Below are 21,146 nucleotides of genomic sequence, written 5' to 3'. Positions count from 1 at the left end.
AAGTAACAGCGAGAGCAAACGACTCCTTATGCTTTTGAATCGCTCGGGCAATATTTGGATATCATATGCGGGTTGGTCTGCGCAGCGTCGATGCATTAGATAGAACATGCCTGGAAATTGTGTGTGTATGTGTGTGTGTTTCCCGCTGCCTCGCTAGCAGTAGAGTCCTGCAACGGGTCAGGTATCCGCGGGCATAAAAGTGGCTAAAACGGGTGGATTGTGACATTTATAAAATACACGTGCGGGCGGATAATTAATTCCATGCAGGCGGGTAAAAGCACGGATGAAAAATATGTGCAATATTTTTCTGTGCTGTGGCGAGGGTTGAGGAGCGAGCGGGGCGTGATGGCGAATGAGCGTCACCTGCGAGCCACACCGGTCTCAAATCCTCTCATGAGGGAGCTCGGCGGTATATACGGACGAGAGATCACCAGACCTGGATTTTACGTTGAGTTGTGTTTGTTTTATAATGTGTGTGCGCGGTAGATGTCGGTGAGGGGCCGCGTTACTTTCGCTTTGTTTGGTTAAGTCTTTTAAATGTTCGCTTGTTCTTGAAAAACGATGCGGTCGTCCTTCTTCCCCCCCAAACATACTGTATTACAATTTCTATGTCAAATTTACCATTACACATACACGCAACAACGATACGCCATTTGATCCATCACGTCACCACCACTGCGACTTTTGTTGATGCCTCTCGTAGCTCAGATGGAGCGAGCGTTGCAGGATTAGCAATGGATGAAGTAAAAAGAAAGTTGGTGAGTGGAGTATATAAAATTGTTGACAACGAGTCTATAAAGGCACTTTAGCCTGTTTCTTTAGCCCATTCATGACGCTGTTGTGATGTTAAGAGAGGTGCAAGATAAAAAAAATAAAGCATTTTAATTGGATTGATTTTAGCGTGTGTGAATTATTGCGGGCACGAATCTGGCAACGGGCAAATATTAACGGGTCCGGGATGGACCCATGCAGGACTCTGGTATGACGTTAGACCTGGCTCTGTTGTGGCTCTTAGCCTGTGGAAAAGCAAACGGTTCTTAGAAGGCTCTCAAGTCGAACCAACTTAGAACGGACACTAGCACTGGCGCCGAACTAGCACCCGGTTCATTCTGGTGGAAACGAAGGAGTGTCTGATGAATCTCGAACATGAGTGGTGCGATGCGACGCAACAGAAGACAATATAACCCTTTATACCATAGTCTGTTTTAATACTCGATTCTGATTGGCTGGAAGGTGTGCAGTAAAACCGTTTAATGCACAGGTATTTCCAGTCAATTTGATTACAGTACGAAATTAATCCGCCACTATAAACACTGGTAACCATAGTAACACAGTTACGCTTGCAAACAGTGACAGTGGCAGCTGGCAGTATCAACCACAGATATGTCTATACGTATCCACAACTTTCCCGAACTCTGACCTTTCCCCTAATCGCTATGGCAATGTAGAACATGCTGGTATCGAACTTCCGGTTTACGTTAGTCTGTACTGTTATCAGCTAAACGCTTGGTTGTATTATGAGGATTCAGGAGCAGACTTTTACAACAACGCTTCAGGCAAAACAATCACATGTCCCAGATGGTCGCATGGATCTGACTATCTTACCAGAACTTACTAATATCTGTAGCACTAAGCGGTTCACCTGAGTTATGCGGTGCACACATTTTGCCACTGTGTGGTAGGCTGTTCCTATGATCCACGCGAGAGTTACCTTCCGTCCATGCGCCTGTAAATCGATTTTATTTTATTATAAATAAAGGTTTATTTGTTTCTAGTTATTTATTTTGTTAGATATTTCCACTTTGCGGGAGTCCCGCAAAATAATTTTGTTTTCCCGCGACACGCACACAATAATATCTTGCCGCCCGCATCCGCATTCACCGTCAAATATGATCCCGTGCCGCACTCGGTTGTGCTGGGTGCCTCGGTCCCGCGGAAGTGCGGGTCTCTATTTAACGTTAGGTTGTTAGAGCGGTCTTGCTACACAATAAATCTGTAAATTATTGAAAACAATAAACATACCCCTTGCAAAAAATTATACAGTTGTACTGCAGTATTTTAAATAGGTTAAACTAATATATTATATAAACTCAATAATTAAATTTACAGCAATGAAATGTTCATTTTTATTACAATGCACTTAAATTAATTGAAGTTCATGCATTTATTTTCATGTTGATAAAAAAGTCTACTGACAATGTCTGACATGATTTCAACAATTAAAATATTAAAATATAAATACTACTTCTACATCACAATTCTTGGGTTTATTTGAAGCTCGTTGGGTGCGTATGGTGCTAGGCAACATGTCAAACGGGTCCGTTTGTGTTGCATGGTTTATGGAAGCAAGTAGGTTTCTGAGGTGAGAGACCGCGGCGTTCAGCGCTCATCAACCCCAGCGAGAGCAGCCTTAACTCGGCTCGTCCTTCTGACGACTGCCGCTGCCTGGCAGAAGCCCCTCCTATGATGCAAATTCTTGTCTGTTGTGTAGTGAATGAAGCGAAAGGAGTCAAAATGTTCACGCGTCCATGTTCGCGCAAATAGCGGTATTTATTCACGTCACTCGCTTCTGATGAACGCAGCATAACTGTTATGTGTGCTAAACCGGAACTGAGATACCGTCAACCGGAAGTGTCGAGTGTCATGGCGACGCCCACTAAGACTCGCAGGAAAGTTGTGGATAACGTTACATATCTATGGTGACATTAAGTGACATGAGACATGACGTGACACGCAGAAGCCAATGGCACATATGTCACTATGCGCAGATATGTATACGTATACATATCTATAACTATGCGCGTATTGGCACATCCGTGGCACATTCGGTCTTCATTGTCATGTCACTGACATTATTGCGACTGACACTGACACGGACACCTGCATGACACCGAGTTGCGGAACATGTCCCCGTGTGTCGTGCGTTTTTTACATTCTATGATGGTCGTGACGCCTACACTGACAGACTCAAGCACCTATATTATTATTTAATTTAATGCATTAAAAGTAATGTGTCTTTATAGGTTGACGCAGGGTTTATTTCACACTAGGCTATAATGATGATTCGTTCGAATAAAGATTGCCTTGTCACTGCAGTGTTGCCTGTCATTCATAAATAATTTTAATAAATCCATTAAATAATCATTAAGTTATGTTTGATATGCTTAAGCAATGAGGGGATCTTCAGACTGACATAAAGAAGAGATCGCAAACGCATCTCTCTCTCTCTCTCTCTCTCTCTCTCTCTCTCTCTCTCTCTCTCTCTCTCTCTCTCTCTCTTCAGTTCTCTGTCTCTCTCTTTTAATAATGAATTTAAATAAATGTGATAATTTGTTCATATAAAAACATTTTGATGGCTCTACTTTATTGAAAGCGACGGTGTGCTGGAACTAACGAGACGTAAGAAAACAACCGTCATTTTAACCCGTCTCTTAAAAAACATCAGTTACAGCTTTAACTTGTTTTTAACTTGGAAAATAACCATGGTATAAGCGGGATAATCCATGGCTAGCCATGCATTAAATGATTTTAATGCACGACCTAGAGGCAACTCCGCTTCGCGACGGGCGGTTCTTCGCCTCTACGCCGTGTATTAAAATCCTTTAATGCATGGCTAGCCGTGGATTATCCCTTACTTATAATCAGTGATGTTTATAATGGGTCATATTGTCTTTTGTAGCGTCACATCGTACCGCTCATGTCCAGTGTAGACACAGCTCAATGAACAATCATTAGATAGTATGTGCAATCGCGAATCGAAAGCGAATAATTGTGAGCTCCCTGATTTGCACCTGAATTAGGCGACATACACCAGCCACTCACCTAGTGTCTGTCGGTCTGTCTGTCTGTCTGTCGGTCTGTCTGTCTGTCTGTCGGTCTGTCTGTCTGTCTGTCGGTCTGTCTGTCTGTCTGTCTGTCTGTCTGTCTGTCTGTCTGTCGGTCTGTCTGTCTGTCAGGCCAGTCTGTCTGTCTGTCGGTCTGTCTGTCGGTCGGTCGGTCGGTCGGTCGGTCGGTCGGTCGGTCGGTCGGTCGGTCGGTCGGTCTGTCTGTCTGTCTGTCTGTCTGTCGGTCGGTCGGTCGGTCGGTCGGTCGGTCGGTCGGTCGGTCGGTCGGTCGGTCGGTCTGTCGGTCGGTCGGTCGGTCGGTCGGTCGGTCGGTCGGTCGGTCTGTCTGTCTGTAATGTGTCTATCTGTATCTATCTATTTATCATGTTTTTGTTTCTGATAGAAAACTACTTTGAACATTAAACTGAATCTTCAAACTTAGCTTTAAAAACTATTTCAAACTTTCAGACTAGGCTTTCTCAATCTAAAGTTTGTCTTGACAATTTTTTTAAAACTTTTTTATGTTGTTCATAAAGTAAGTCTCTTAAGTACTTTACAGACAAAGCCAATAACACTCAAGCATATCTTTGTCTAACTTCTTCCAGTAATGCATTTTAAAATACTTCAAATATTGTCCTGGTATGACCCTGTACCATGTTAATGCCTTTCTTCAAAATGATTCAAAGGAATGGATCATTATGAATAATTCAGGCTGAGTAGATTTGAATGGACTGTTTTGTGTGTATGCGATATAAAAAATTATAATGTTTGTATATGTGTGTGTGATAATCTGTATAATTCTGTAAGTATAATCATAAAAGAGATATCTGCTTTGTTTTGAAATAAAATGAATGATCTATGTACTAAATTGATGTAGATTATGTTACAAGGGCTGGTTATTTATTTAGTGATATTATCTCATATGGTCTTACTGTAATTAGTTTATACGTTTGTAATGCATGGGCATGTAATTCTTGCAAGTTTCTTCTTAGTGTGTTTGCTGTATTGGATTGGGAATTCAAATGAATAATTTTTGTGAGGCTGAAGATGAATTTCCACCTGCGTAGACAATAAAGATTTGTAATCTAAACTACACTAGTAATTCCTTATAATTATATTGTTTTACCTCAGATGGCATAGTCAAAACTCGTTTTGTACTCAGTTTTGCTGTTTTTATTATTACTTTGGCGTTTTTAAAATTGTATTAACCTATTATGTCAAGTTTTCGCATGCATTTATGGCGTTATGGTGCATGCGTTTTAAAGATAGGCGAAACGTAACTTACGTAAATAAGTGACGTCAGCGCGCAAACGACGCCATTCTAAAGTGAAAGTAACAGAGGACGCCGAGAGCTGCAGGACATGTATTGTGAGTCTTTAATATTTCTCAACATTCGGGTTACTTTCATCTCTGTGCCATGCAAAATCTGTGTCTGGGTTTTTCCTGCTGACTATCGTTTAAATGCTGATTAAAACCAAACACTTTTAATCTTTGATAATAAATCTGCACTCTTTGCATTCACCCAGCGTTGGGTCTTAATTTTAACCTGACTAAAATTTAATAATAGGTTTAATAAACTGTCATTGATGTACATTAAATGAGTAATAAATTGTTTGTTGTTCTGTTTTGCATGCATTTGGTCTTTAAGCTCAGGCCTACTTAAAGGTAGGGTAGGACGGACTGATCTAAAACACTTTTGTCCAAATTTGTTTAAACTTTCTTTATATGTCAATGCATAATTAAAATGTAAGTTCTCTGAAAAGGAGAGTATAAAAACCGAGTGACTTTTTAATCTGCAATAAACACCGCTCATTATTTTCGTTCGGGACGAAACAAATGATTGGCTGGGGCGACTGTCACTCTCTCTTGCTACCATGGCGACCACCGCTCGCTACAGGATCTGCCAACATGCGCGAGCTCGTTTGATTTGAGGAGTTCAAGAGGCAAGAAAACCTAGACAAAATAATGGCAGAGAAAGAGCATTCAAAATTCACAGTGCAGGGTTTTACAGTCAGCGAAGGCAAACAATGCAAAAAAAGGAAGACAGTACGAGAAAAGGCAATGCACAGAAAGTCTTTAGATAAACAAAGAAATCAAACACGAGTAAATATCTGCGTGGCTTTCCAACGATGGTGAGAACTGAGGGACCTGAAAAACGACTCATTGCTGGCTGTATTTCTGCTGGACAGGTCATCTTTCATTTTGATTATACATTTTTTTTTTGGTTTATGTTTCCATGAAGCATGTATCAAGAGCACATGAAGCTGCCTAATATAGCTAACATAAGATCACTTAGAATAAAGTTACAATATTATACACTTAGCCATTAGTAGAGATGATAAATACTCAATATGCTTAGCTCAAGTTGATCGCTGTTGTGTTGAATTTCGCAAAATTAACTTTAGATAACAAAATGCATGTGTAAAAGCTCGTAAACCGCATCCAGGAACTGTTTTTAGAGCTAAGTTAGCTTTAGCTGCTACTAATAAACAATGCTTTCATCATGGAAACTCTTACATGCAAAACACAGTATATGTTATGAATCTTACACGAAATTCATCTTCATCACAGTATAACTGATGTTATTGGAAAAACATCATGCTACCCGTTTTCTTTGCCTTATAAATATAACTAGCTCGTTACCAACTAAAACAAAAATATATTTAAACTTTACCATTCTAGCTTGATAGTGAGTACTAAAAGACATCTCATTTGTTTATATTCATACTGATAAAGTTAGATGTTTTATTACATGTGATTCTGACATGATGTCACTACATGCACACCACTCCTCTCAGGTAAATAATGCGTCTTCCAGCTGATTGGTTGGTGAGGCGCGTTCATGTATTTTGGGGGCGTGGCTTTGGAAAGACCCCAGAAGGGAGAAGGTGGAGTGAATGGAAATAATGAGCTGTCTTTAAAACAGTCGTGAGAGGTCTACACACACTCAATTTATATACTTTATTTTTCAGAGTACTTACATTTTAATTATGTATTGATATATAAAGAAAGTTTAAACAAGCTTGGAAAAAAAAAGTTTTTTAACCAATTCCGCTTTTTTGCAGAATCCGTTAGTTGAGATCACGAAGAAGCCCAAAGACAGAGAAATCTGGAATAGACATACTCACGGAGATGATGGTTCGTTTAGGCGTAGACATACGCGCGGAGATGATGGTACGTTTAGGTGTAGACATACGCGCGGAGATGATGGTTCGTTTAGGCGTAGACATACGTGCGGAGATGATGGCTCATTTAGGCGTAGACATACACCCGGAGATGATGGTTCGTTTAGGCGTAGACATACACGCGGAGATGATGCTTCGTTTAGGCGTAGACATACACGCGGAGATGATGCTTCGTTTAGGTGTAGACATACAAGCGGAGATGATGCTTCGTTTAGGCGTAGACATACACGCGGAGATGATGCTTCGTTTAGGCGTAGACATGCGCACGGAGATGATGGCTCGTTTAGGCGTAGACATACACGCGGAGATGATGGTTCGTTTAGGCGTAGACATACGCGCGGAGATGATGGCTCGTTTTGGCGTAGACATGCGCACGGAGATGATCGGTTCGTTTAGGCGTAGACATACACGCGGAGATGGTGGTTCGTTTAGGCGTAGATATACACGCGGAGATGATGGTTTGTTTAGGCGTAGACATACGCGCGGAGATGATGGCTCGTTTAGGCGTAGACATACACGCAGAGATGATGGTTCGTTTAGGCGTAGACATACACGCGGAGATGATGGTTCGTTTAGGCGTAGACATACATGCGGAGATGATGGTTCGTGTAGGCGTAGACATACGCGCGGAGATGATGGCTCGTTTAGGCGTAGACACTGTATAAAGTAGTTAGCTTAGCTACTGGAAAAGCTACGCTGTTTTAAAAGTAACTGAGCTACTGACAAGCTACAGAAAAATGTAGTTAAGCTAGTAGCGTCGCTACTTGTAGCTCGCTACAGCCCAACACTGGAAATGGGCCGAAGAAACAAACGATTTGTTGTGGTATCCGATTATAATAAACCTCAAACATGACTGTTGACATATGAAAAGTCCTCACGTCTCCTGCACAGCTTAAACACGACATGTGTCATTAGAGCTGCCGTTGTTGCTATCTTCGAGTGTCTTGTTTACCACCAGTAGATTCGGCTTCGTCAGTTCCCCCTAACAATGAACATATTTGGACAGATGCAAATGTTAGGGGCTTGCATATTAATGATCCCCAATGCTTGCATCACTGACTACATTTACATGGACAACAATACTCCGACATTAATCTGATTAAGACAATACTCTGATTAAGAGGCTACCATGTAGACAGCAATTTCTAATGGCCTTAATCTGATTAAAGTCATAATCTAACTAAACATAAATCGGATTAAGACATGTGGAGTTTGCCTATTTTAGTCGCATTATCGGAGACATGTACACACCTTAATCTAACTATTAATGTTGTGTCGGAGATTTCTCCGCATTTTGTGACAGGACACATAACGTTACTCACACCAGGGAAGTGCAGAGGGGAGGCTTTGTGGGTTCGAGCCGCTGCCCTTTTTTTAAAATTAAGCAAAAGTGCCCCTCTCAACAATCATCGATAATATTGTGGCCGATAAAACAGAATTGGAATTATAATTAATATAACAACGTCTACAAACCAGTAACAAATGGCGGGAAAGTCCTGTTTATCTTTTACGTATCTGTCAGTCTGAAATGTCGTTGCCATAACGCGTTGCTATGGGCGGTGTGTGTTTTGCTTGACTGATCATTCTGAACACTGCGTCCTCTCTCTATATCTTTATTTTTGTTGTAATTATTATGCTCATTGTAAAAGTAAAATACAATAAGTTTGTATCTGTAATCGCGAACCAGATGGGTCACCTTTTTCATCATTAATCAAAGCTATTATTCTAAATGTAGGCTGTCAATAAGGAGGAAAGAGGGGCAGTGTCTCTTAAAAAAAAATAGAAAGAGACAATACATAATATTACAAAAATAAATCAACGTAAATGTGTATAAAACATTATAAAAACGCATGTTTTTTATACTGCTTAATGTAAAGTAACACTGTCCAACAGCGACACCCGCAGGTGAAGTTACAGCGGGTTTCCTGAGCCCATAAAATTAACAGACCTGCCAAAGTCACGCTATGATTGGATGTTGGAGCGTGGCATGGGGACGTAATGACGAGCCATAATCGATCTATGTTCTATCACATGTAAAACGAGAACATGAACGGAGTACTCTAAAAGCAACTCATGTAAACACCTTAATCAGAATATTGTCGTATTTAGAATAAGGTCAATAATTAGATTACTGCTGTCCATGTAAACATAGTCACTGTTGGCGTTATGTTGAGAAGCACTTTTTTTTCTGTGGTGTTTTTGATTCACGAGATTTACATATGAATTAGGAGGCAATGGTGTTTGAGAGTCACAGTATGTGATGTCCATGTACTGAACTCTTATTATTTCACTATGGCAAGGTTAATTCAATTTTTCATTCTAGGGCACCTTTAAATGGTTAAAATGATTTTTTGTTTATTTGTTTGTTTTTACGGTGTCGTTTGTTTGTTTGTTTGCTGCAAGTTTGAACAAAACTATATTTGTTAACTCACGGGGCGCTTCGACACATGCAACCACACACGCCGACACAGACATATTTCGCAAAACGAAGCAATGGGAAAGAAGCAGCCTACTGTGTGGGACTATAAAGGGTGACAGTTACGTGCAAAATAAGCTATGCATTTGTGTGAGTTTGTCCATTCAAGCGCAAGATCTGAATATTAATATTATAATCTTATCAGTTAACGGTTAATAATCGATTAATGAGCATCGTTTGTCGGTCAGGAAAATTAACTGAAATGAGCATCCATAATCACAACTACAGTAACTGTGGTTATATTTCAACACTTTCTGAAAGTAATAATATACAATAAAGTAATGAAGTGAATTTCAAGCATAAATAATTAAACTTAAATATTATACTCAAATTTAACTTTAAATATAATACAACTTCAGGATATTCAATACTGTATTTGGTGCCCTAGAATGAAAAATTGAATTAACTTTGCCATGGTGAAATAATAAGAGTTCAGTACATGGACATCAAATACTGTGAGTCTCAAACACCATTGCCTCCTACTTCTTATGTAAATCTCATGAATCCAAAACTCCACGGAAAAAGAAGTGCTTCTCAACATAACGCCAACAGTGACGCAAGCGTTGGGGATCATTTATATGCACGACCCCAACATTTGCATCTGTCCAAACATGTTCATTGTCAGGCGGAAATGGAGCGAATCATCAAAACAAACTGCTCGCATGGACACACGTCATATTCCAGGCTGTGCAGGAGACCTGAGGACTTCACATATCCTTCCCACAGATAAACAATGTCAACAGTCATGGTTGATGTTTATAATCCGATACCACAACAATTTAATTCAAGATCGTTCATTTGTTCGGCCCATTTCAAGCAAGCTTCGCTCAGCGTCTTAAACTGAAGAAAGTGGCGACTATATTCCTGCAAGCAGTGAGTAGCGATTTTATCCACTTATTGACTGTTTAAACAATTTCTGATTAAATTGAAAGTTTCTTAGGGAGACCGCATTGTCTAGATAACACAAGATGGTAGTACAGTAACAATAGGAAACACCAAGTACCATACCAAACTAAATAGTGTGTCTAATGACAAAGGGTAATATTATTTTGTATTATTACACGGCTCTGTGAAATACTTGATTCTGATTGGTCAATCGCACATTCCAGCGGTACGTTATTTCCAGATAACACCCGCTCATACGGGTACTACGAGTTATCTCGACCGGTACTACTTCTATGCTTAACGCTGGCGCCATCTTGTGGCTTAAACAGTCGTGGGTTACAATGGAAGACATCAAGGCAGGTTTCCTTTATAACGTTTTTAATATAGATCTTTTTCTTACACAAACGCATCGATTGGAATCAGAAGGCTCTATTAACCCATCGGAGTCGTGTGGAGCACGTTATTTGACGGACAGCTGCATTTTTTATGGACTTCAAACACAGCTCCAACTACTGCTGGGATTAACGTTAGCCTGGACTTTTTAAATATAACTCCGATTGTATTTGTCTGACAGAAGAATGTCATATACACCTACGATAACTTGAGGGTGAGTAAATCATAGGCTTGGTTTCATTTTTGGTTGAACTAACCCTTTTAGCATTCATTTTCAACATTTAGCAGCAATAGATAAAGGCTTAAAGCAGGTTGGAACTTTTTTCCTTCGCGGAAGCTTTGTGTAAGAGCTAATAAAATATTTAATCTCGAGACAATATTTTGTGTCTTATAATTATTTATTTGAGACTAGTAGCCGTGTAATAAGCGGGATAATGTACACCCAGACGTTTTTTATCGCAGAATAAACCCCTTCAGAGTGATGCAAGACCGATCACTCTGTCGGGGTTTATTCTGCGATAAAAACCGTCTGGGTGTACATTATCCCTTACTTACAAAATACAACCGTAGATACTTTGCTTAGATCATTCACTTGATCCTTCTAGCAAACGTCACCTTTTCCATCACATACGTTAAAACGATAGTCCTTTGACAAGGCTATTCAGTTTGTAAAAATATAAGTTATATATTTATATTTTTGAGAACTGAAGTATGGTGTATCCTATGATGTTTTTGCCTATTTGTAATTCAGATTAGGCTACATCACAGTCACTGCGTAACCTAAGCCTACATTGTGACTAACGTTATATAAACATGCAATATCGGTGACGAAAAAAAGAAAAGTCTAAAATGTAGGCTGAATGACACACTTTAAGCAGAACATCTCAAATGGAGATTGATAAAATGCAGCTTACTTGTTTATTGGTGTTTTCAGATCGTCCGTGCGCGAGAGAGAGCTCGTGTGCATATGGTTGCCAGATTGGACATGTTTAGGTAAAAAACGGAGTGTATACGGGTTTCTTTTTACAGAAAAGCTCTGTTTGGGAGATTTAATTACTGATATCTGGCAACTGCACGAACGTGAGCTCTTTCTCACGTGCAAATGATCTGAAAACACCAAATAAACAAGTAAGCTGCATTTTATCAATCTCCATTTGAGATGTTCTGCTTAAAGTTTCATTTAGTCGGTCTGTGTTGTGTCAGGACGGTCAGGACTCACTAGCTGCTTCACTAAACACCTGTGAGCTGCTGAAATAAGCCAATCAGAGCAGAGCTCAAAATTAATATTCATGACTCTTCCAAATAAGGCAAAAACAGAGCATTACATTCTAGGGACAATTTATAGGGTTGAAAATGGACCTGTAAAACTGTATCTGGATCATTTTTTCCTTTAAATAAGCCACATACCCTCTATGTAGATATCAGAGAACAATTTAACATATTGTTTCAAATAATTCTAGGGCACCTTTAAAATTTATTTTCAGTGCATTGTTACAATGACAATTTTGAGCAGTTTAAGATGCCAGTGATTTAATGATTCATTTGTAAATTTGGAGAAAACTACTAAGCAAGTCTCATAGATCCCCTCTCTTCTGATCTTATGCAAGACTGGGGTAAACAAGATGACATCCAATCCAGAGCAGCTTTTGAAATCAGTGTTTGATCTGGACAATGAAGAACCATAGATGCCAAAAAGAGAAGTTACAGCTGATGAAGATACCAGTGACGCTGTAGATGAGACAATGGAGTGTCATGGATCAGATGAAGCTGTGAAGGTAGACCTGCCAAGGAACCAAGCTGAACAAAGGAATGGTAATTAAGTAAAATGTCAGTAATGTTAAAGCTGTAATGTAAGAAAGTGTGTAAATCTCTCAGTTTCTATCCCAGTGCAGACAATTAGCCCTCTTCACACTGAAGTCAATGCTGATCTTAAAGTTGAAACGGGTGCAACTGCAATTTTGCCACTAATCAATAAAAGCATTGTTCATGGCTCAATAAACATCTACTCAAACTCCACTACTGGTGTTACTGGTAAGATTATAACATATGCAGTTAACATTGTCACTACGAAAGTGCAAATAGTTTATAAGCTATGAGGAAATATGCTTTATTACCACTTTAATAAATGATTTCTGTATAATGTATTTTCTCCTGCTTTGTTTTTGACACTTACTGCCATCCTCAAAGGGACAGAGGCAAATACTTCTAAAAAACAAGGTACAAAAAATAGCATTTATTTTTATTTTCTTTATTTTTGTTATAAATTTGACTTACATTTACAGTAGACCAATTGCTGATCTTTTGCAAGTTACTATTCCCAACATATTAATTATTTTAGGCAGAAGTCATGTTGATTATCAATAATTCTTGTGTTTTTAATTTGTTCTAGAGGATGATGTCTTGCAAAAAATCCTGAAAAAACACAAAGACAACACGAAGGCCAGAACAGGACGTGTTTTTGAGGGCAAAAAAGAAAACAAAACACATCTCAACAAAGTGTACACTGAACTCTTCATCACTGAAGGGGACATTACAGACGTCTATAATGAACATGAGGTTCTGAAGATTGACCAAGCCATGAAAACCCCCAAATTTGAGGACACACCGATAAACTGCAATGCCATATTCTGTTTATTGCGGCAAAAGCAGGAGGGAAACATTGTGTTGACCAAAGGCATCGCAGGGATTGGAAAGACATTCTCCGTGCACAAGTTCATCCTGGACTGGGCCGAAGGAAATGCAAATCTGGATGTGGATTGTATGTTTCTGCTTCCATTTAGAGAGATTAACTTGGTTAAAGATGATAAAGAGGTCAGTCTCCATGACCTTCTTGTAGAATTTCATCCTGAATTGAAAGACGTGGAAAACACTGAGTTTTATGAAAAATACAACCTGGCATTTATCTTTGATGGGCTTGATGAAAGTCACCTGGAATTGAATTTTAACTGTAAACCAGTGAAATGTGTGAATGAACGATCATCTGCTGATGCTTTGTTTACAAGCCTTGTTAAAGGGAAACTGCTTCCGTCGGCTCTCGTCTGGGTAACATCACGACCTGCAGCGGCAAATCAGATCCCTCCGGAGTACGTAGGATTGTTAACGGAGGTGCGTGGATTCACCGACCAACAGAAGGAGGAGTACTTCAGAAAAAGGATCAAAGATGAAGCTCAGGCCTCAAAAATGATCTTTCACATTAGGACCTCTCGTAGTCTCTACATCATGTGCCACATTCCCTTGTTTTGCTGGATCACAGCCACCGTTCTTCAGGACATTTTTGCTAGAAACAATGGGCAGGACATTCCCTCGACACTCACGGAAATGTACATCCATTTCCTGCTGATACAGATGAACATAAAGAACCAGAAGTACGAGGAGAAGCACGAAAGAGATCGCATGAAAGTCTTGGTTTCAAACAAAGAAATTATCTCCAAATTGGCTAAATTGGCATTTGAACAGCTGAAGAAGGAGAAAGTCATGTTTTACGAGAAGGATCTGAAAGCATGTGACATCAACGAAGACGAGGAGTCCACAGGACTGTGCGCAGAAATCTTCAAGAAAGACTCGGTCCTGCATGAGTTAAAGGTTTATTACTTCATACACTTGAGTGTGCAGGAGTTTCTCGCCGCATTGTACGTGTTCCTCTGCTATCTGAAGCTGGACATGGAGGAGCTGGCATTCTTCCTGGAAGATTTGCGTCCAAACAAAGACCAGATGCTGTACATTTTGCTAAAAAAAACGATTGATAAAGCCAAGAATAGTGAGCGAGGGCATTTTGACCTCTTCCTGCGTTTTTTGCTGGGCATTTCTCTCGAGTCCAATCAGAGACTCCTCATCGGCTTGCTGGACGAAACGCTGGACAGTAGAAAGTGCATAAATAAAACCATCCAATACATCAAGCAATTGCAAAACAACGATGAGTGCCTCGATAAATCCATCAACCACTTCTTCTGCATACTGGAACTGCAGGACAGAAGCCTGTTCCAACAAATCATGAAATATCTGACATCAAAGAGCGGCCAGCAGAGAACAATGTCCAAATCAAACTGCTCAGCGCTTGTTTATGTACTTCTGATGTCACAAGAGGTGCTAGATGACTTCAACCCGAAGAAATTCAACAACACATATGCTGGATGCAGGAGACTCGTGCCAGCCATGAGATGCTGCAGAAAAGCCCTGTAAGTAGAGACAAATGAAACAGTAATTTTTTTCCCACTTTCTGTTTAATTTTTTCAACATATTCTTTTTGGGTTTTTACCCTTAAATTTAACGTTAGATGTTTAGATGTTTTTTTTTGTTGTTGTTGTTGTTTTTTTCAAATTCTGTTGTATTTTTCCCCAAAATGTTTTTTTTTTTCAAAGTACTCAGTTAAATTTTTCCCTAAATACATTTAATTTTTTCATGATTCTGTTTTAATAGTTTACATTTTAATCAGAACTGATTACAATGAAGAGAATTCATAAAACCTTATTAGCTTTATATAAAATATTTATATAATGTCTATATTTCTAATATGTTTGTGCAGCAAATTAGATTTTAGGTTAACTTTATTGTTATCAGTATTTATTGAATATAAAGGTAAACTCTACTTGATTAGTAAACATCTTGCCATCTTTACAGGTTTGCAGACTGTGGACTGACAGAAACGTGCTGTGAAACGGTGGCTTCAGCTCTCCAGTTAGAAGATTGTCCTCTGAGAGAGCTGGACCTGAGTCACAATTACAGTATCGAGGCTGGAGTGAAGGCGCTTTCTGCTGGACTCAAGAGTCCACACTGTCAACTGGAGACACTGAGGTCATTACCGTTAACATTACTGTGTAAATGTTTACTGGCTAGCCTGAAATCTAATGCTGATATTGTTCTTGTTCAGGTTGGCTCAGTGTCATTTTGGACAGGACAGCTGTATGGAGCTGGCCTCTGCAATCCAAACAATCTCACATTGTCTAAAAGAACTTGATCTCAGTGGCAGTGACCTGCAGGACTCTGGACTCAATCATCTCCTACAAGGGATGGAAAATACAGACAGGAAACTTCAAGTTCTGAGGAAAGTATTGATGATATTTATCATTACACCAGGTTGAAATGCACAAGCAAGATGGCAAAAAAATTAAATAAAATAAATAATAATTTATATATATATATATATATATATATATATATATATATATATATATATATATATATATATATATATATATATATTTTTTTTTTTTTTTTCTTGGGGGGGGGTATCCTTATGACACACTCCATATTTGTTGTAATACAGGATATTAACTACACTGTATGAGACAGATGTTTCATAGAAGACCCTTTTTAAATGTTTTTCCTGCAGGTTGAGCTGGTGTAACCTCACTGAAAAGAGTTGTAAGTGCGTTTCCTTGATTCTCAGCTCAGATTTGCCACTGAGACAGCTGGACCTGAATAACAATGACCTCCAGGATGCAGGAGTGAAGCTGCTCTCTGATGGACTGAAAAGTCCAAAATGTCAGCTGGAGATACTGAGGTAAGACTAAGATTTTTGCTTTAATTTATTTCTTTGAGAAATGCATTGTTGCTTATCTGTTTTATCTGTGTGTAGGTTGTCTGGCTGTATGGTGACAGAGGAAGGCTGTGGTTATATGTCTTCAGCTCTGAGTTCAAATCCCTCACACCTGACAGAGCTGGATCTGAGCTACAATCACCCAGGAGATTCAGGAGTGAAGCTGCTCAACAACAAACTGAATGATCCAGACTGCTCACTGCAGATACTCAAGTATGCCGTGGGTCAATGACGTGACATTCATTTTTTCCCCAAGATCTATTAAAGTACAATTTAAGACAGCCATTTTCTATGTGAATATATAGTGAAATGTAATTTACTGCTGTGATCAAAGCTGAATGAGCCCAGATTTAATCTTGTATATTCAGACAATGGCTTACGAAATCACTTAATATAATTAAATCTGAATGATTAAATGTTTTTAAATTATTTGTATTAAAAATCTAACTGTATAGCAGTTTGGAATAAGACAAACTATTAAAAAATTTAAAACTATAAACTTTTTTTTTTTTTTAACTATAACTATAAAAATATTTTAACAATATATGGCCAATGTTGTTTAGGTTAAGGTAACAATCAGGAAGAGATTACAATTTTATGTATTTGGCTAATTTTGTCTGGATCAACTTTTAATTTGTGGTTCATTCATTCATCCATTCCCTGTAAATCAAACATATGGTATTTTGTTATCATTTGCTTTCATTCTTATACGCTTTCCTTAATTTCCTATTCTTCTTCATTTACTTCTGCAGAACTGATCCTATGGGTGAACATTTCATGAAACCAGGGATGAGAAAGTGTAAGTGAATAATTCTCCATCGTTTCTCTCTGATTTAAGTCTTTTTTTGTTTCACATATGCCTGATTGACGTTTCTAACTGAAGTGTTTTCTGTCTCACAGATGCCTGCCATCTCACACTGGATCCAAACACAGCTCATGTTCAGTTGTGTCTCTCTGATGGAGACAGAACAGCGACCCTAGTAGAACAGATGCAGCCGTATCCTGATCACCCAGAAAGATTTGAACCTGTTGAACAAGTGCTATCTAGAGAGGGTCTGTCTGGCCGCTGTTACTGGGAGGCTGAATGGACAGGTATGGAGGGGACGATCGGAGTGACGTACAAGGGCATTGCAAGGAAAAAGGATGATCTTAGTTTTGTGGAGGCCAGCGGTCAGCTTGGAAACAATGACCTGTCGTGGAAAATTACATGTGGATCTCATCCATATGTTTCTCACGCTACAGAAGACATTAATATAAAGACTCCGAGCTCTTGTTCATGTAAGAGAGTAGGTGTTTATGTGGACACGACAGCTGGAGTTTTATCCTTTTACAGTGTCTCTGACACACTCACGCACTTGTACACATTCCTCACATCTTTTAAAGATACTCTCTATGCAGCAGTCAAGGTGGAAAGTGACTCTTTGTCCTTTTGTCAGATGTTGTAACCTGAAATTCTCTTTATCTTAAAATTTGCAAACATTTCACGAGTTCACACTTACATATCATTTATAAAGAGTAGATTTAAATGCGTATTTGGCATAAAAATACATAAAAAGCTAATTTACTGCCTTTGCTGGTTTATTTGTTTATTTATAGAGATCTGAAAATCAATAACGAAATCTGTTGCTAACTTGACTTGTTGGCTGAACAAATTAAAATTGGTTTAAGTCATGTTATTAAGGACATTTAATACAACATAATGTTGAGAGAACTAAAAAAAAATCAAGTAATAAAGCTATTTCGCTGGTATCCAAGTGTGCTTGAATGGGGAAATCCTGGAATCACAAAAAATGCTTTCCACACTCACAAATAAATAACATTTCAAATAAATAAATTATGTAGTTAAATCCATTTTTTTTTTCACTTAAAGCTCTCAGCAAAAAACAAACCTTTTCTATCTCTGACAGATTTTGAGAGAGCTATTTCTGAGCTATTTATTTTAAAGGTCCCGTTTTTCGTGTGTTTTTGAAGCCTTGATTATGTTTACAGTGTGCAATATAACGAGTTCATGTTTCGTGTGTAAAAAAAAAAGTATTTTTCACACAATTTACTTATCTGTATACCGCTGTTTTCTCTGTCCTAAAAATAGCCTGATGATGTCCTTGTTCTATGAAGTCCCTCCTTCAGAAATATATAACTAGTTCTGATTGTGTCAGCGGTTCCCGTGTTGTGATTGGACAGCAGCGTACCGCACGTTGCCCAGAAAGGTCCCGCCTCTTACCATAACGGGGAGATGCAGGCGCTCATTGAGCGCTCTTCTCCACGTGGGTGAGCAGCAAGATCAGGCCCCCTATTTTGTGTGTTCTTGTGGGCGGAGGGTTAGTCAACAAACTTTTCTAGTGGAGTCATTTCTGAAGGAAGTGCAGGGATGTAGTCCAAACCGGCCGTTTGCTGTAGGCTTTGAAAGGGAACTTCTGTTAAATAAAATATCTCGCTTGGCATTGAACTTTGAGCTTTATAATTTTACAGGTATTATTTATGCTCTAACAGCAACATTTCACACTAACTAAAGTTTGAAAGATGGGATTGTGAGGAACAGGACCTTTAAACGTAAAGGTGACATAGCGTTTTCTCTGGAATGACCTCCCGCACTCAGTCAGATCAGCAAATTCATTGGCTGCTTTTAAGTCATTATTACAAACCTACATATTAGATGTAGCTTGGGGGTCAGTCTAAAGTGGCCTGGCCAGTTGGGTGTAAGTGAGATTTTTATTTTAGTTTTTACATTGCAGTGTTTGTTTGCATGCAATTTTTAAATTAAGTCTTCTATCATACTGTTTGTGAAGCACCATGGGCGATGCCTGTTGTATTATGTGTGCTATATAAATAAAAAAAAAAATACAAATCAGCAACAAAATGAATAAATGTTTATCATGCTCAAATAGATCTAAAAAAAGCCTATTCTTCAGTGTCTTATTTAATGCCATGTTTTTTGGAAATGAGTTTTGGAAATGATCTGTGCCCCCATCAGGTTGCATTCATACAGTGTTTGTCACAAGTGTGAAATAAAAATGTAAAAATAGGTTTAATAATCAATATTCTAAAGTCTCTTTTGCACACATTTGGTCTTTTTCCGTGACTTCAACAGTGCATGGTCTGTTCACTGCAAGAACAATAATGACCATAAAGTTTACAAAAGTAAAATAACCAAAGTAGTTTAGGAACAGAGTAATATGTAAATATACATTTAAGTACTTTTTTATTCAAATAAATCTGCAATAAACTGCTAATTATAATGGATTTACAGTTACTGGAGGACTAAGAAACTATTCACCAATAATGCAAGATAATGCCTTTTGATTGGTAATACGTCCATCAAGGCTTTGGCTAGGCATTGATTGGCATAATCCAACGAAAACTATGCATGCTTTGACTGACAGCTCGCAGAGCCAGTGATGTGCTTCCTGTTAATAATGAGTCTTCAGAAAGCCTGTGATTGAAGCAGAGACCTGGGAGGGGTTAACTTTGAGATGAAGAGTCCATAGTACAGGGGATATTGCCAGAAACTGACTAGCATCGAAAATGGACATTAGACTCTAACTCAAACGCTAATACAAACAAAGGAGATTTTTTTGTTTATTCCCCCATTTGTTTGTGGTTTTGGATTAAAACGTGGGATGCATTTTGAAGAGTGGACCTTTACACTGACATGTATGCGGTTGTTTCTTGGATTCATCCGACCTGATCTGCATGATAGGAGATAAAAGATGAGTACTGCATTTATTATGCTAATGTTCAAATAGCTAGTGCTTCAGTATTTAATTTAACACTTTCCTCCCTAGTTTATTTATTGCAAAAACAAGTTTAGAACACGAATCTTAAGTGTTTTAGCTTTCAAACGATGCATAATTTCTGATAACTGATTGTATATTTTGTATAAAACAAAAGTAAATAAAAGCAAACACACGCCCACTTTTGTCAACTTCCCCGCCCACGATTCGGTGCATAGTTATGAGGTTAAAAACCAGATAACATTGAATTATTGTTCTATTAACATAACTTTAAGAAAGTTGGTTTAAATCTTTGAGAGAAACTTACTAGAACATTAGACAACGTTCTGCGAAAATTCTCTTTTTGATGGAATGCCTGTGATTTAACCCCCAGGAGTCGGCTATCACGTTTTTTCTTATCAGTGCCAAAGAGACTCAAATACATTTTTTTTAATTCAGGCAAGTGTTATACATCATTATAATCTCTTAAATTTCTATAATTTTTTTTGAGTAAAGTCACAAAAAAACAAATTGTTGTGCTTCTTGCAAAATTAAGAAAACAACCATGATGCACGATCTGCAGCCTCTCTGTCAAAGACGATTTATCTAATTCTCTTCAGAAAATGATCTCTAACTTGGTAAAAACTTATCACACAAACATAAGACACATGTATAAAGAAATGTTGAAATGTCAGGTTTTACATAATGTAAATCAAATCGAAAACAATGTAATCTGTTTGTAAAGGGAGATAAATCAGTCGTTTGCAAGTGTCTCATTATCCGCTCATTATCGGCTTATTTCGTTTTGTAAAAATTGTATCTTAATTCTAATGAAGCAGTGGATAAGCTGGACAATGAAAAACCAAAGATGCAAAAAATCAAAGTTGCAGCTTTTTCAATAAACTGGAAAAGGCAAATGCAGTGGATGAGTCAATGCAGATGATCAGCCCTTCTCACACAAAATTAAACGTTGATCTGAATGTGCAAACAGGTGCAACCGTAAATACTTCAGTACTCACTGGAAACAATCCAAGGCTCAGTACATCAACATGACGTCCAGAAATCAGGAGTTAAGTTGCTCTCTGTTAGACTGAAGAAGCTGTCAGCTGGAGATACCGAGGTAATGGAGTTTGGATT

The 21,146-nt window shown here is 38.5% G+C and overlaps 1 protein-coding gene across 1 annotated transcript; it reads left to right on the top strand.

Moving 5' to 3' along the window:
* The first annotated feature begins 5,776 nt into the window (after nucleotides 1-5,776).
* On the top strand, nucleotides 5,777-19,194 carry nlrp3 (NLR family pyrin domain containing 3). Its single transcript, XM_067440551.1, has 11 exons — nucleotides 5,777-6,013; nucleotides 12,371-12,575; nucleotides 12,651-12,794; nucleotides 12,951-12,980; nucleotides 13,153-14,938; nucleotides 15,381-15,554; nucleotides 15,631-15,805; nucleotides 16,094-16,263; nucleotides 16,339-16,512; nucleotides 17,052-17,098; nucleotides 17,200-19,194. Exons 2-11 carry the CDS (start codon nucleotides 12,449-12,451, stop codon nucleotides 17,742-17,744), a joined length of 3,372 nt encoding a protein of 1,123 aa, XP_067296652.1. The 5' UTR covers nucleotides 5,777-6,013; nucleotides 12,371-12,448; the 3' UTR covers nucleotides 17,745-19,194.
* The last annotated feature ends 1,952 nt before the right edge of the window (nucleotides 19,195-21,146 follow it).

This window comes from Pseudorasbora parva, chromosome 4 (genome assembly GCF_024679245.1).
Source record: "Pseudorasbora parva isolate DD20220531a chromosome 4, ASM2467924v1, whole genome shotgun sequence".
NCBI classification, from domain to species: Eukaryota; Metazoa; Chordata; class Actinopteri; order Cypriniformes; family Gobionidae; genus Pseudorasbora; species Pseudorasbora parva.
The sequence above is the reverse complement of the archived record's forward strand: the minus strand, read 5'-3'. Positions and strand labels throughout refer to the sequence as shown.

Excerpts from the sequence above, each read along its gene's own strand:
- nlrp3 (XM_067440551.1), top strand. The coding sequence starts at position 12,449 with ATGCCAAAAAGAGAAGTTACAGCTGATGAAGATACCAGTGACGCTGTA. Across the intron at positions 16,264-16,338 it reads TGTCAGCTGGAGATACTGAG|GTTGTCTGGCTGTATGGTGA; the intron begins GTAAGACTAAGA and ends ATCTGTGTGTAG. Across the intron at positions 17,099-17,199 it reads GAAACCAGGGATGAGAAAGT|ATGCCTGCCATCTCACACTG; the intron begins GTAAGTGAATAA and ends TCTGTCTCACAG.